At 47.1% G+C, this 16,251-nt stretch overlaps 1 protein-coding gene across 7 annotated transcripts in view; it reads right to left on the reverse strand.

The window, feature by feature from the left end:
• Positions 1–16,251, reverse strand: part of ARNT2 (aryl hydrocarbon receptor nuclear translocator 2) — a 199,352-nt gene that overhangs the window by 38,030 nt on the left and 145,071 nt on the right. For all 7 annotated transcript variants that reach the window (XM_067698654.1, XM_067698659.1, XM_067698648.1 and 4 more), the window contains exons 9-12: positions 12,736–12,812; positions 10,481–10,615; positions 7,935–8,009; positions 485–636 (exon numbers count right to left, since the gene is read on the reverse strand). In XM_067698654.1, coding sequence (XP_067554755.1) covers positions 485–636; positions 7,935–8,009; positions 10,481–10,615; positions 12,736–12,812 — 439 coding nt within the window. The remainder of the gene's footprint in view (positions 1–484; positions 637–7,934; positions 8,010–10,480; positions 10,616–12,735; positions 12,813–16,251) is intronic.

A 16,251-nucleotide genomic window follows, 5' to 3' on the forward strand; every position in this document is an offset into this window, starting at 1 on the left:
ACACGTGAGGAATGAGGGGACACAGCAGTCAAGATCACATGGCTGGGAAGTCAGGGGGCCAAGACCGGAGCTCGGGTCTGTGTGTTAACATGCGTGGGACACAGCGGTGGTGACGCCAGCAAAGATCTTGGGAGGACGGCGCCAGTGATCAGGCAGAAGAGAAACCACGTGTCCCGGGCGCGTCCACCCCCACGCCGCCTGCCCCGACACCCTAGCGCTGCCAAGAGGCTCAGCCTCACTCCTCTGCCCCCGGCTTCAGCAGGACCACGAAACCAGGTCAGGCAGCAGGTACACGGCGGAGGCACGAGGAAGCCCCCAGCTCTGCCCTGCTGCGCTCGGCAGAGAAAACAGCATGGGAAACCAGAGCACCTCGAACCGACTGTGCTGACGGAGCGGGAGGGCCATGGGGGTCATCGCTCAGCGCTGGGGTCTCACACCTCAGGAGGGAGTTGAGAAGGGGGTCCCGGGAGGGGAAGGTACGTACTTGACATTGGTGTTGGTGCAGATGATGTACTCGATCTCATCAGAATAGGGGTTCTGGAAGGTGAAGCTGCTGGTGCGGATTAACACCCACTCCCGGTTCTTGGTGCGGAATCGATACATGACCGACAGCACTTGGCCTTTCAGCTTCACCACCTGAGCAAACATTTGGAGAAGGAAGTCAGCAGGAGGAAGGATGGTGCCAGACAGAGGAGGGGGAGGCAGCCAGCGGGAGCTCAGGACAGGAGCATCGTAGCCAAAGACAGGCACGGAGGGAGGGTGGGGGTGGGAGAGAGCGGTCACCTGACGGGAGCCCTCTGTCCACTTCCCCCGTGAGGCCGGGCACTGCATTTAGGTTGTTCTGTCGCCACCGTGTGAGAAACCAACTAGTCAATGCCCATTTGATATCAGAACGTTTCAGCGTTTACAAATGAGATCATGAGAACTCTGTAAGCTGGAGGGTTTCCCTTTTTGCCTTGGCTGCTAGGGCGCTCTGGGTTTGGTGACAGTGCTCCCGTGAAGTAAGGCTCTCATACTCAGCTATGTCGTGACATTGTATTCATACCTCTCATTAAGAAATTCTTAAACGCTGTTTAACATTGTAGATTGGATTAAATATACTCTCTGGGAGGAGATAAAATAAAACAACTAATTTCTATGCATTATCTCTTTGTATGCATGTATCTATTATTACCCCCCCCCCTTTTTTTTTTTGGCTGTGCTGTGTGGCACGAAGGATCTTAGTTCCCTGACCAGGGATCGAACCCGTGCTCCCTGCAGTGGAAGCGTGGAGTCTTAATCACTGGACTGCCGGGGAAGTCCCTCTACGACTTCTTTTATGTTGCAGTATGGTTTCCAGAATACTTCCAAATGTAAACCCTCACAAGAACTAGGTGAGGTGGGCTTTACTATTTACAGAGGATAACGCTGAGTGTCACAGAAATAAAATAAGTTGCCCAAGATCGGACAACTTTGGTGGAAAAGCTGGGACAGGAACCAAGATCTTGCTTCCCAACCACAAGCGCGTTTCAGCGGACACACGGCTGGCTGTCCTGCTCTGTGCAGACACACACGATCTATAACACACAGAAACCCGGAGAGGCGGAGGCGGGCGGGCGCAGGTGCAGAAAGCAGCCGTTCTCAGGGGCAGTTCTCGGCTGAAGCAGGAACACGAGGAGGAAGGACACAGATGGCTGGTGCGTCTGGGCCTGGCTGTGCTCACGCACCCAGGACAAAGCAAGGCAAACAGGAGCGCCCCCTCCTGGCCTTCGGGACGCTGGGCAACAGGCCGGCCCGACTGCAGACCATAGTGTGACCAGAGATGAGAATGGGGACCTGGTCCTAGGGGTCGGGGAGGCACTTGTGCTGTATTCCAGGTTGGACGTCCGTAACCAGTCTGGGGGCAGGGACCCTTCGGTCACCGAGTCTCCCCCACCCTCAGCCCAGGGCCCGGCACAGAGCAGGCCCCTCCAGCACATTTCCTGAGCCGACCTGATGCGTCTTTGACCCTGTGCCCTGGGCTGATGCAGCCGGGGCGGCCATCCTCTCTCTGCACCACCCCTGGGGAGAAGGATGAGATGAAACCTGAGGGTGCTGGGCTCCCTGGTGGGAAAGTCCACGTGATAAAGAAACCAGACCAAAAGCGCAAGGAGGGGAGACTCTTCCTGACACCTCACGTGAGGAAGCCTAGCCGTGTGGCGAGGCCAGGCCGGGCGCTCGGGGGTGCCTGCCAGCCGGCCTGCAGCCCCCACAGGAAGCTGGCCAGAGGTCAAGGCCATGCGCCCCTCAGGTCGATGTTCTGAGGGGTCCTCCTCTGAGTCTGCACAAAGCACACAGGACACAGGCAGCGCCCCCGTCGTGAGACCACGTCTTCCACGCTCTGAAGCTCGCGGATGGAACCTTTTCATGTTTCCTCTAAGCAGGATGCCTGAGATGGTGTGAAATTTTTAAACTCCACGTGACAAACACTCCCAAGGCACGGCGTGTGCAAGCTCCGCCCTTGGAGTTGTGGTTAAAGAGCCGGGGGAGGGGGTGCAGCCCTGCACCCGCCTCGGGGCCGACGGGCAAGCATCTTGTGCGTGTCACCTCACGCAGTCCTCACAGCAGTGTTTTGTATAACTGGAAACTAAGCCTCAAAGGAGTTAACTATCCTGCCAAAGCCTTATGACTAAGGAAGGGCAGAGACAGGATGGGATCCCAGGTCTACCTGACCCCTGTGCCCCTTGTCTTTTCTTGAATCACTATAGCTGAGACAGAACACTTGTCCCCAAAGAGCTTCTCACCTAGCACAGGCAGGGCAGGTGCATGGGTAACTGTAACTCAGAGAGAGCAAATACCACTACAGAAACATAAGATTGAGGCAGGAGATACATGGGTCCCAGGCTCAGCGGCTGGAGTTTGCCCCGCTGTGGGCAGACACTCCAAAATTGCAGGAGCGAGAGACGAGCTGGGCCCCACCCAGATAAGAGATAAAAGACCACATATTCCTCATCCTCGAAGTCAAGGAGACCTTCCCGACTACACATGTGCAGAAAGGCTCCTTGGAGGTCAAAAAGGAAAGGGGAGCCACCCCGTAGTAGGTGATGTCAACCTACCCGTAGGCCTCTTCACTAGAATCCACCTTGGCTAAGAGATGCGCGCACACATGGGAGGACCCTGAGATAAATCAAATATGGACTCAGAACCGGGCAAAGCAAGGTGACTGGACAAAGGAAACGGGAAGAAATGCCCCCTATAAGTGATTCTCTCTCTAAGCCCGCCCGTGTGTCTATCCACACATATTCTTTTTCCTAATGAACATTTTACTTGTTTCACTGCTTTCTGTCTTTGTGGGATTCTTTTCTGCAAAGTTGAAGGGCCAGGGCCTTGTCACTGGCCACTGGTCTAGTGGCTAGGATTTGGTGCTCTCACTGCCGTGACCTGACCTCAATCTCTGGCCGGGAACCGGAAGCCCTGCTTCAAGCTGCTGCAGGCCGAGGCCACCTGAGATCAAGATCAGGTTACCAGCAAGTCGAGGAGACAGCCTTTCTCAGGATCCAGAAAGGGTTCCTGGAGGGAGACGGGTTTGGGTAAAACGTTGGCAAGTGAACACGCTGCGCCTTCTGGGGAGGCCTCTCCTGGCAGAAGGCGCAGCGTGAGCAGATGTTTGGGGGCGGGGAGACCTGAGGTGCAATGGGGGATGAGACTAGGCACGTTAAGGCAGTGTGGGTATCACAGTCCAGGCCTGGAGGCCAGGCTGGTACGTTCAACTGCGCCTCATTCAGGTGCGATGCTAGTGTCCTAGATCACAAAGGCCAGGCATAAACCCAGCCTAGCTCAGCTCTTCCTGAGAACAGCCTTACTCATCACCACCACCGCTGCTACCACCGTCACCACTGAAGGCATCTGAGCAGAGAGAAGAAGGAACCTGTCTTAAATCTCACTGGGTTCTACTCTTTCATCTGACTTCTAGGTCAGCTGGGATCCAGAGAGGGAATCCAAGAGCAGACACCAGAGCGAGCTCAGGATTCCCAGCCAAGCTCACAAGCCAACCTCAGTATTCCTCACAAACTCGATCCCACTCTAAGGTCGCACGTCAGGGCCGTTCAAATACTTTTGTTTAAATCCAGAGCTCAAGGGCTGACTCCGAACTGACACAGCCTCCTCCGTGCTTTTGCAAAAACAAGCCGCTTCCCTTTATCAACATTTGTCCCTCACCCCGACCACTGGTGGCTAGAACCCAAAGAACACAAGCGAGGGGCCCAGGCCTGGCGCTCCCCAGGATGTCCCTGTGGCTGCTGCCTGCTGCCCGCTGAGCCCTGTGACCTGCCCTGGCTGCCGGCTCTAGGGCGTGGTTGCTTTGGCTTTGCCTCCTGCCTGAGGAATGAGGTGGCTGCTCTCAGAGTGAGGGTTACTTAAGCCAGATACCAGCGTGGGATCGATGTTAAATTCCTTCTTTTTCTTTTAAAATCTCAGGGGTGCTGTCAGATGGTGAGGCCGGTGTGGGGCTTTGGTGATGGGGATGCTTTGGAAGGAGGCAGGCTCCAGCCCTAGATCTGTTATTGCTTTGCTGTGTGACTCGGGGCAGGTGACTGAACCTCTCTGAGTCCTGGTTTCCACTGCAAAAACGTGGGGGTGATAATATACTGTGAAGGATTGAGGATCATACAGGATAATGTATGACAAAGGGTCTGGCTGGTTACCAACAGTGACTGGGGTGGGGGGTCTCCCATCACTGTTAGAGCTTCATTTCCATATGAAAATGAAGCCAACCCAGTCCAAAGAGGACGATGCTAGACCATACAGTTTATAATAATTTCCACATATGTAGCAAAGGTGGCATAAGAGATATACTATAGCAGTGTTTACTGAATGTTTAACCATTCTGATTTCCCATTTTTTCCAAACTGAAAGTCACCTGCTGTGGGTGATGGTCCATTTAGCCTACTTTATGAAGAGCAGTCACGTGCAAACACCATAGCCAGCGGTGGAGACGATGGTGAAAAGCACAGATGTGGAGCGTGCCCACAGGGAGCTTATGTTTTAGTAGAGGAGACAGAAAAAAAAAAAAAAGGAAATCAATGGACAAAGAAAACAATTGAAAACTGGAATAGTTGCTGTGGAGGAAAAACGAGGGACTGAGAAGGAGATTAGGGGATCTTTCTCAGCTAGGGTAGTCACTGATGGGGTCTCTGAGGTGACAGGAGTTAAAACCTAAAAGCTAAGAGGTGTCAGTCACGTGAAGAGTGAGGGTCAGAGGAAACACGTGCAAAGGCCCTGAGGTGGGAGAAAGCATAATGTGTTCAAGGAACCAAAAGAAGGCCAGGGTGGCCCATGTGTGAACACATGCGGATGAGACACGCAGGGCGAGGTTCCTGCATCCGTGGTGAGTAAGGGGCTTGGACCTGCTTCTAGGTGCACGGGAGAGCCGTCGGCACTTTTTAGGTAAAGATGTGGCAAAATCTAATTTACGTTTTCAGAATGGTTTGGCCTGGGACGAGAGTAAAAGCAGGCAGACCAGCCAGGGAGCTGCTGCAAAAGTCAAAATGAGAGATATGGACGGGTGGCCTAGGCAAGGTCAGTAGGAGCGAAGAGAGGGAGAACGGGGCGGGTTACGGGTGTCTCTTGAGGTGTAACAGGGGCACTCGATGGCCTGGATGTGTGGAGGGAGACCGAGGGAGGAGTGAAGACTGTTTCTTGGTTTCTGGCCTTTGCAACCAGAAAGACAGTGGTGCAAGGGAGACTGTGGGCTGTGAGAAGAGAATCGAGCATTCTATATTTGAAGGTTAATGGGCATTCGAGTGCAAGGGTGGGGTAGGTGCCTATATATCCGCAGGCGATGGTCTGGACTGAAGTCATCCAGTGGATAAAATCGCCTGGGAGAGTCTGTTTCTGTTTTGTAAATATGTTCATTTATATCATTAAAAAAAATTAGATTCTGCCTATGAGTGATATCATACCGGTATTTGTCCTATGTACAAAACAGAAACAGACTCACAGATTTTGAAAACAAACTTATGGTGACTAAAGGGGAAACACTGGGGGGGGGAGGGATAAATTAAGAGCTTGGGATTAACATACGCACACTACTGTATATAAAATAGATAACCAACAAGAACCTACTGTAGGGCTTCCCTGGTGGCGCAGTGGTTGAGAGTCCGCCCGCCGATGCAGGGGACGCGGGTTTATGCCCCAGTCTGGGGGGATCCCACACGCCGCAGAGTGGCTAGGCCTGTGAGCTGTGGCCGCTGGGCCTGCGCGTCCAGAGCCTGTGCTCTGCGGCGGGGGAGGCCACAGCAGTGAGAGGCCCGAGCACCAGAAAAAAAAAAGAACCTACTATATAGCACAGGGAACTCTACTCAGTATTCTGTAATAACCTATCTGAAAAAGAATCTGAAAAAGAATGGATACATGTATACGTATAACTGAATCACTTTGCTGTACACCTGAAACTAACACAACATTATAAATCAACTATACTCCAGTAACATTTTTTTTAATGAAAAAAAATCGCCTGGGGGATATTAGAGAGAAGGAGAGAAGGTCAGTAACGGAGCCCTAGGGCATCATGGCTTGGAGACGCAGGCAGAAGAGGGACAACAAAGCAGTCTGACAGGTGGAAAGAAAACCAGGAGCTGGTGATGTTTGGGAAGAACAGAGCGGAGCGCGCAGGAGGGGTTACGCGATCTGCGTGCGCAGGAGGCGTGTAATTGGAGCACTAGATCTATTTGTGCAGACATACCCAGGCCTTTAATAGGAGAGCTCAGCTGTCAGAGGCCCTCATTCTGAAACACTTGTAAAGCAGAATGTCAAGGACTTATTCTCTCAGATGAATGACGAACTATTATTCCCTCTTAAAAAGTCATTTAAAGGCCCCTCTGCTGTAACATTACCCGTCCTTTTCTTTGCGGGGGCTGAAGCGAGTCGCCGGAGCCCTTTGTGAAACTGGCTCTCTCTCTCTCCTCCCAGGTGGACCCGGGCTCAGGAGGTGGCAGGTCCTCAGTGAGAAGCCTGCCCTAAGGTGCTCTTCCTTCACTGAGCTTCACTTGACTCACCTGTAGCGTGAAGATAATAATGCCCATCTCCCGTGACTGTCGTGAAGATTCAGGAAAGCAGTGTGTGCGAAAGGGATTTCCATAGCGCCTGGCACATAGTAGGTGCTCAATAAACAGCAGCTGGTCATAATGCTGCTCGGGATGCAGTCAGTAGTGTGGCCTTCCTCTCAGACCCTCACGGTCATCCTCAATCCTTCTCTCTCCTTCACTGTCTCTATCCAAAGCATCACTAACCCCACAACCGCCTCCTCTGCTGCTCCTACCCCATTTCAGGTCTCACCGCCTCTCACCTGGGCGACTGAAGCAGGCTCCCAATTTGTCTTTTGTTCCAGTTATTTCGTACCCTTGTCTCTTCTGCATACCTGGGCTGCCAAAATTGTTTTTCAAAAACACTGCTCCACTTCAAATCCTCAAGGGAATCTGCACTTAAACGACTCAGGAGAGGATTTAAGCACCTCGCAATGGCACATGAGGCCCTTCAGAACTTGGCCTCACCGGCCTCATCTTTGATCACTGCCCACCTCCTCCCCACAAGCCGGCCAGGGTCACTCCAGCCGTGAGGAACTACTCATAACTCGCCCCAAAAGCCATGCTCTTTTGCATCTCAGGTGCTGGCCCCTCAGTCTAGAATGTCGTTTCTTCTCTGCTCATCTTTTAAGACCCATCCCAATTGTTGCCTCCCCTCGGAGACTGTTCCGGCCTCTTCCCCACACTGTCAACCTCTCCCTCCTCTGCTCTTCTCCCACGAACAGAAATTCCTTCCTGATGGTCTGCCGTCCCCGCTGGACTGTGAGCCCCTTCACGGCAGGGGCCCTGACTGATGCCTTCGGTGGGACCCTGCTTGGCCTGCCTGGCACATCGAAGGACTACATCCGTGTGTAGCCGGCTTCTACGTCACCTGTAAATGAGCACTGGTGGTACCTGCTGAAAGCTCTCCCGCAGATGGCTCTGGTCCTCAGAGTGGCAGAATTCCAAAATGTCCTTTCCTAGAAGATCCTAAATAAAGAGACAAGCTTTAATCATCTCCAATCCCACATTTCATTTTTTATATCTCACCGTTAGACAAGAGCGCTCACATACACCCCCTTCAACCCTTTAGCTCACACCATCATTAGGGGAAAAGAAGTGGATGCAAATTTTCTCTTTGAGCAATCATGGAGCTGGCGTCTGGTACGCTATCCTCAGTCCTCTCGGCATGTTCAACACCGACTTCTAATTGTGCTAAGGCATTAGAGCAGCGGCTTCAAAATGCAATTTTATTTTTGTTTGCCTTGGAGAGGCAAACTGCACAGGCAAACTGTAATAAACATTTTAATAAACAAAAAGAACGCAAATGATAGCACGAGGACAGATGTGTTGCCTATGAAAACTGGAATTGTTTAAATGGGGAAACTGCAGCTCTCTCGTGCCTGGAGAAATGCTGTTATCATAAAATAACTGTACTTGCTAAAAGCCTGTTTACTACCTACCTTTGCTCCTCTATGTTTTATTCAAAGGACCCAGCATTAACCCCAAACAAAAGTGTTTTGCAATGAAACCAACTATAAAAAGATAAACCGTCAAAAGGCAAATGCGTTGTAGGAAAGTGGTCCAGTTGGAAGTGCCTTAAATGGCAAAGGATTTAAACTAAGTCATCGATCAGAACCCAAATCCGCAAATGGCCTCAGTGGGAGCGGACACTGATGGTGGAAAGGAAGTCTTATCTGTGTGCCAAAAAGCATCTAGATGCCCATGGAAGGTGCCAGCGGATAAATGGATCTGGCTGGAAACAGAGGGCCATCAGAGGTTATGGTGATTTTGGAAACATGAATTTTCCCCATCATTCCAATCCAAAATCTGAAGTTTGCCATCAACCTAGAGATGTAGAATTATATGAATGGTTCCAATATTTCAATTTGGTCTGTTCTAAAATATATATGTGGGCTTCCCTGGTGGCTGATAAGGAAACTGGGGCTCAGAAATGTAAAGAAACTGGTCCACTCTTCCGGTGAGTCCAGGGTGTGGCCAAGGCAGTTTGAAACATTTTAGACGCATTGTACTCATGACCTGGAAGGAGCTGTGAAATTAAATCTACATGGGGGACTTCCCTGGTGGCACAGTGGTTAAGAATCTGCCTGCCAATGCAGGGGACACGGGTTCGAGCCCTGGTCCGGGAAGATCCCACATGCCACGGAGCAACTAAGCCTGTGAGCCATAACTACTGGGCCTGTGTGCCACAACTACTGAAGCACACGTGCCTAGAGCCTGTGCTCTGCAACAAGAGAAGCCACCGCAATGAGCCCGCACACTGCAACAAAGAGTATCTCCCGCTTGCCGCAACTAGAGAAAGCCCGCGTGCAGCAACAAAGACCCAATTCAGCCAAAAATAAATAAAATAAATTTATAAAAATATATATATAATTAAAATACCCATATCAACATATCCCAAACTTTGTTCCTTTTTTTTCTTTCTTTTTTGTTCAAATGCTTTTTATTTTGAAAATTTAAATCTACAGAAAAGTTGAAAGGGTGGTATAATAAACACCTGTGTGTTGTTTAGCTTGATTCATCAATTGTCAATATTTTGCCACATTTGCATTTTCCTCTTTCTTTCATATATATGTAAACATAAATATATAAGTGAAACATAAAATATATAGAAATGAAATATCTTTCATATACACATATATTTTAAAATTTTTTGTTGAATCATTTGAAAATAATTAGCAGAAATCATGACACTTCCCCTGAAATATGTATCTCATAAAAATGACACATCTCACAAATCCATAATATACCATATTATGCCTAAAAAAAATCAATAGTTATTTGATAAAATCACCCATTATTCCATACATATTAACATTTCCTCCCAAATGTCCTTTATAAGTCTTCAGGCTGAGGACCCAATTAAGGCTCTTACATTAATATTATTATTCTATCTCTTTGGTTTATCTTAATTTGGAACAATCTCTCCTGCCTTTTGGTGTTTCTTATGACTTCTGTGTTTCTCATGGACTTTTTTTAAAGAAAGGCCTTGAAAATGTGCCCCCTGTAAAAAGAGGTTCCAAATACATTTGAGAAACAAGCAGTTAGACAAAATTAATTGAACATCTTTAAGACTTTTCAGCATCTTTCACACTAATATACTTTTAAAGTTTCTAAGGAGATTTTCCGTTTGTTGTTAATCAAACTTAATTGATCAGAGAGTCTCTTTTTCATAGAGCATCTTAATTCTAGTTTGAGAAAAATCATTTAGATTAAACGAAGTGGTTAGGACAAAAAATGGAGAGTTAATTTTAAGCAGTGCGGTGGCATACAATGTTCTTTTTTGCTTTGGAAGGACATTACTGTACCCAGGTAGGGAGATGGATTTTTACCCTGTGTTTCCCTATATTGTGATGTACAATATCTCGAACAAATGAAGTAGGTGCATTTTAAGTAAAACTAAATCTCTAGCTGACTGCCATGAGCTCAAAACCACCTACCTGGGGTTGGTAGCCAATCACACTGATGCATCTTGGGTCCACAAATGTGATGATCCCGTCAGAGTTATGCCGGGATAAGAATTCCGTTGGCACCGACATCCCGCTCATGTCCATGCACACAGGAGAGCTGGTCACCTGGATGGAGAAATCCACAGGGAGGTGGTGATGGAGACTGAGTTAGAGAATGGGAACAATCCATGTGGATTTTTAAAAAAATTAATTAATTTATTAATTTGTTTATTTTTGGCTGCGTTGGGTTTTCGTTGCCGCACACGGGCTCTCTAGTTGCGGTGAGCTGGGGCTACTCTTCGTTGCGGTGCACAGGCTTATTACGGTGGCTTCTCTTGTTGCGGAGCACGGGCTCTAGGCGCGCGGGCTTCAGTAGTTGTGGCATGTGGGCTCAACACTTGTGGCTCGCGGGCTCTAGAGCGCAGGCTCAGTAGTTGTGGTGCACGGGCTTAGCTGCTCCGCGGCATGTGGGATCTTCCCGGACCAGGACTCGAACCCGTGTCCCCTGCATTGGCAGGCGGATTCTTAACCACTGCGCCACCAAGGAATTCCCTCATGTGGATTTAATTTCACAGATCCTTCCAGGTCATGAGTACAATGAGTTTAAAATGTTTCAAACTGCCTTGGCCACACCCTGGACTCACCGGAAGAGTGGACCACTTTCTTTACATTTCTGAGCCCGTTTCCTTATCAGTCCCTGGGAATTAGGAAGTTGTAACCTCATAGGGTGGTTGTGAGATTCAGAGCGACACTGCACGTCAAACCCTGGCACAACACCTGGCACACAGCTGGTGCTCAGAAATGTTAACACCCTTCCCTTCCCCCACCTTCCCATTACTAAGGATGGGAAATGAGTCTAAGGAACTGGTCAAAATATTTGGAAAGTCTATATTTGTGAACTGAATTTACCCAAGTGTTCTTTCTTCCCCATTTGCAAGGAATAACCAATGCTTATCACATGTGAATGGAATAGCTTATTCATCTGTCTGAAAATGGTAAGACCTAGGAAACCAGGGATGTGAAAGGTCAGTGTCCTCTGAACTACATCTGTCATGGCCCCTTCATCAGTACGGGGAGGGCCCTCGATGCCACAAGGAGAAAGACTGAGTGGCTACTGTGTGTGCCAGGCATGAAGCCAGCGGACTTTATATACATTATTCAGCATATCTAATTCTCAAAAGATTAAAAAGACATTTTTTGCCCTTGAGGAGCTTGCAAGGAAGGGGACTGCCCTCAACTAACTATACGAACACAGACAGTGAAGAACTGACATATAAACGTAATGCCAGGCGTGTAGGGAGGAGGGGGTGATTCATTTTGACTAAGCAGATAAAGGAGTCATTTCACTGGATCTTGAAGGATGACGAAATAGGAAGTAAACAAGAGGAGAAGGAGTTGTAAAAGGAGAAGAAGGGAAACAAGGAAACACCAGGCAGAAGGAACAGCCCATGGACACCTGCAACAGTGGGGAAGTGCACGGTGGGCTTGTGGAAAGGGCGTGCTGTAGTTTGGGAACAGGGCATGAGGGGGGAGGAAGGAGGTGGGGCTGTAAGATGAGTGAGTGCTTTATCTTGCAGATGATGGGGCAACATTCAAGGGGATTAAACAGGGGTGTGAAACAGCAAGGTCCTACTGTGTAGCACGAGGAACTATATTCAGTATCTTGTCATAACCTATAATGGAAAAGAATCTGAAAAAGATATACCTGTCTATGCAATGGGTTGGCCAAAACGTTCGTTCGTGTTTTTCCGAAAAACGTGAACGAACGTTTCGGCCAACCCAATATCTATCTATGTGCCTATGCGTCTATCTATGTCTCTGTCTATGTATCTGTTTATCTATCTATATTTCTATTTATCTTTCTCTATATATCTGAATCGCTTTGCTGTACTCCTGAAACCAACATGATATTGTAAATCAGCTATACTTCAATAAAAAATATTTTAAAAACCCGGGTGTGATGTAAGCAGAGCTCAACTTTGCAGTAACTGGCGCACATGTGGAGACGGACTGACTCAGGCCCTCAGTGAAGCAAGGACAGCTTGCTTCTGCTGCCCGCAGCTCAGAGTCCCTGCCCCCCTTCTTCTCCCAGATTCAGCCTCATCCTTCTCCCACAGGGTGAGACACAGAACCCAACAATACTGAGGACACAGGAGTTCGAAAAAGGCATCCAAACCTACAGGCTCTTGCTCTTTGCAATAATAAGCCTTCCCTGGAGATCAAAAAGGCTGTGAGCTTTTTCTTACCTGGAGTCTTCCAATTGCCACAAGGCAATATTTACTGCTTTGTCCCACGTCGGCATCTTCTTCGGGTATGGTCATTCCTGAAATGAGAAATGCCAGAGTCATCAACGACATGTCCAAGATGAATCGAAAAAGGGTAAAAGCGTCCATGATTTTATTTACACAGTCAAAGATACAGATCCACTGTTGACCCTGCAGGGTCTGGGAAGCTGCCAATGAATTAACCACCCCCCGCTCATTTCCTGCTCCTCTCTCTGCCTGATGTCTTTTGATAATTTCACGGTACATTATCATCTGCATCTGTGGATGATGCAGAGGGATTTAAGGAAGATGAAACAAATTATTCATTTATACATTTGCAAAACTTGGCTAAAACACTTGGTTATAAGAGAAATTTCGATAAGAAGTGTATAGGGGCACCTCAAATTATGTAAATATTTCACTTATCTGTTGCCAAAAATCAAAGACCATCAGAGGCAGAATCATAAACAAAAACAAAAAACAAAACTCACCAAAACCAAAATGACTAACTTGCCAGGGAAAAGAACATAACCAGTGTTCACCCTTCTGATGTAAAGTCAGGGTTTTCAAGGGATAGAAAGGAGAAACTGATTAAGCGCTAAAAACCAGTGCTCTGGACAGGAAGGAATTGGTTAAAACAATCCTCATTGTTGTTGGTTAGAACTGTTGTAGCGAAACAAGCATTCTGCTCTGATATCTCCTAGACAAGAGCTGTTAAGTAGAAAATTCCCTTTTATACTGCATAACACTTAACGTTAAGTATTTTCGCACTAGGTCAGATCGAAGGTTCACGGTGATGGAATCACACAAGCACAGTGACAGCCCATCACTACAGACTGTGAAGGGAGTGTTAACACGACTCTAGCTGTAAGGGCCAGAGAAATGTCACTCCCTCCTCATTCCCACCACCCTCTTCACACTCCTCTCTGCCTCCCCCCCCCCCCCCGCCCCGCTCGAGGTAACCAGCCCCTTATGTTTCCGCTTTATCCTTTGCTGTATTTCTTTTGCACAAATGAGCATCTGTCTCCTCTTCTATGAAGGGCAGTGCACTGTAGATGCTCTTTCGGGCTTTGTTTATTTCACTTCACAGTATGTCCTGAAAGTCACTCCGTAATTATTCATAGAGCTCCTCCTTATTCTTTTTTCAGAATTGCGTATTGCTGCATTATGTAGAGTAACCAAGGTTGAATACTACCACCCTCTTATGTATGAACATTTAGGTGTTTCCAATACTTTGTAACTACAAACAAGGCTGCAAAGAATAATCTTGTGCACACACATTTTCTTAAGAATTGGAGGTGCAGATACACCCAGAAGATACACCTACCCTAGAAGTGGGATTTCTAGGTTACAAGGTAAGTGTATATGTATGTAGTTTTGTTAGGTGTTGCCAAATTCCCCTCCAGAAGGAGTGTACCAATGTGCATTCCCACCAACAAGGTATGAGAGGCCTTTTTCTCCAGTCTTGGCCAAGAATATGCTGTCATATGATTTAATTTTGGTCAGTTGGATAGGTTAGAAATGGTATTCCAGTGCTGTCTTAATTTGCATTTCTCTAATTATGAGTGAGTCTGCACATCATTTCATATGTTTGAGGATCATTTTTTTTATCTTATCTTTTAGTGAATTGTCTATTTGTGTATCTTCCCCATTTTTTTTAAAAGGTTTTCTTTTTTTAATTTATATATTTTAATTTTTGCTGCGTTGGGTCTTCGTTGCTGTGCCTGGGCTTTCTCTAGTTGTGGCGAGCAGGGGCTACTCTTCATTGAGGTGTGCAGGTTTCTCATTGTGCTGGCTTCTCTTGGTGCAGAGCATGGGCTCTAGGTGCACGTGCTTCAGTGTGGCACATGGGCTCAGTAGTTCTGGCTCACGGGCTTAGTTGCGCTGCAGCACGTGGGATCTTCCTGGACCAGGGCTCAAACCCGTGCCCCCTGCATCGGCAGGCAGATTCTTTTTTTTTTTTTTGCGGTACGCGGGCCTCTCACTGCTGTGGCCTCTCCCGTTGCAGAGCACAGGCTCCGGACGCGCAGGCTCAGCGGCCATGGCTCACGGGCCCAGCCGCTCCGCGGCAGGTGGGATCTTCCCGGACCGGGGCACGAACCTGTGTCCCCTGCATCGGCAGGCGGACTCTCAACCACTGCGCCACCAGGGAAGCCCGGCAGGCGGATTCTTAACCACTGCGCCACCAGTGAAGTCCCCTCCCCATTTTTCTATTGGGATTTTGATCCTTTGCCCCTCAATTTTCAGGAGTTCTTCGTACATCAGGCATATTAAGCCTTTGTGGTATATGTTGTGAATATGTTCTCCCGGGTGGGCCTTTGTCTTTTGACTTCCCTTATGATGATTGAAAAAATTTATAATTTTTATGTAGTCAAATTCATCTATCTATTACCTCTAGTATCTGAGTCATAATTAGAAAGCCATTTCCTACACCAGGGTTAAAGAGAAAGTCAGCCCTGTTTTCCTCTGACATTTTATGGTTTCCTTTTTTACATTTAGATCCCTAATCCATTTGGAGCTATTCTTGTGTAGCGGTGTGAGATATATTGGATTTAATTTTATCTTTTTCTAAATGGCTATCCGGTTGTCCCACTAACATTTATTAAAAACGCAGTGATTTGAGATGCCACCTTTATCATACTATAAATTCTAATATGTATTTGGGTCTAATACTGGGCTTTCTCTTCTATTCCACAGGCCAATTGTCCATCAAGCATTAGTACCACAGGATTTTAATTACAGAGGATTTATTGTATGTTTTAGTATCTGGCAGGGCTATTCCTCCCTTGTAGTTTTTCTTTTTCATTGTTTTCTTGTCTATTCTTAGACGTTTATTTTTTCACATGAACTTAGTATCAACTTATTTAACTCCATAAATAGTTTGCTGTTATTTTTATTAGGACTGAATTAAATTTATAAACCAACTTCAGGAGAACTGACATCTTTATAAAGTTGAATTGTCCTACTCAAGAACAGGGGATGTTTTCCATTTGTACGCCTGCTTTTGTGTCTTCCAGAACTGTATTAAAAATTTCCTCATATATACTTGTACTTTGTATACTTATGAAAATTCCTAAGTACTTAAATTTTTTAAAAAATTTAAGTGTAAATGACCTATTAGTTTCAGGTGTACAACACAGTGACTTGATGTTTTTATAAAATGATCACCACACTAAGTCTAGTTACCATCTGTCACCTTAAAAGTTGTTACATTTCCTATGCTGTACGTTACATCCCTGTTACTTATTTATTTGATACCTCTGGCATTCGTTTATCCTCTGTATCTATGAGTCTGTTTCTGTTTTATCTTGTTCATTTGTTTGTCTTGTTTTTTGGATTCCACATAGAAGTGAAATCATATGGTATTTGTCTTTTTCTGCCTGACTTATTTCACTTAGTATCAATATAATACGCTCTAGGTCCAACTAGGCTGTCACGAATGGCAAGATTTCATTTTTTTTTTTTATGGCTGAGTAATATTTAGTTGTGTATATATAC

This window comes from Pseudorca crassidens, chromosome 1 (genome assembly GCF_039906515.1).
Source record: "Pseudorca crassidens isolate mPseCra1 chromosome 1, mPseCra1.hap1, whole genome shotgun sequence".
Lineage (NCBI taxonomy): Eukaryota > Metazoa > Chordata > Mammalia > Artiodactyla > Delphinidae > Pseudorca > Pseudorca crassidens.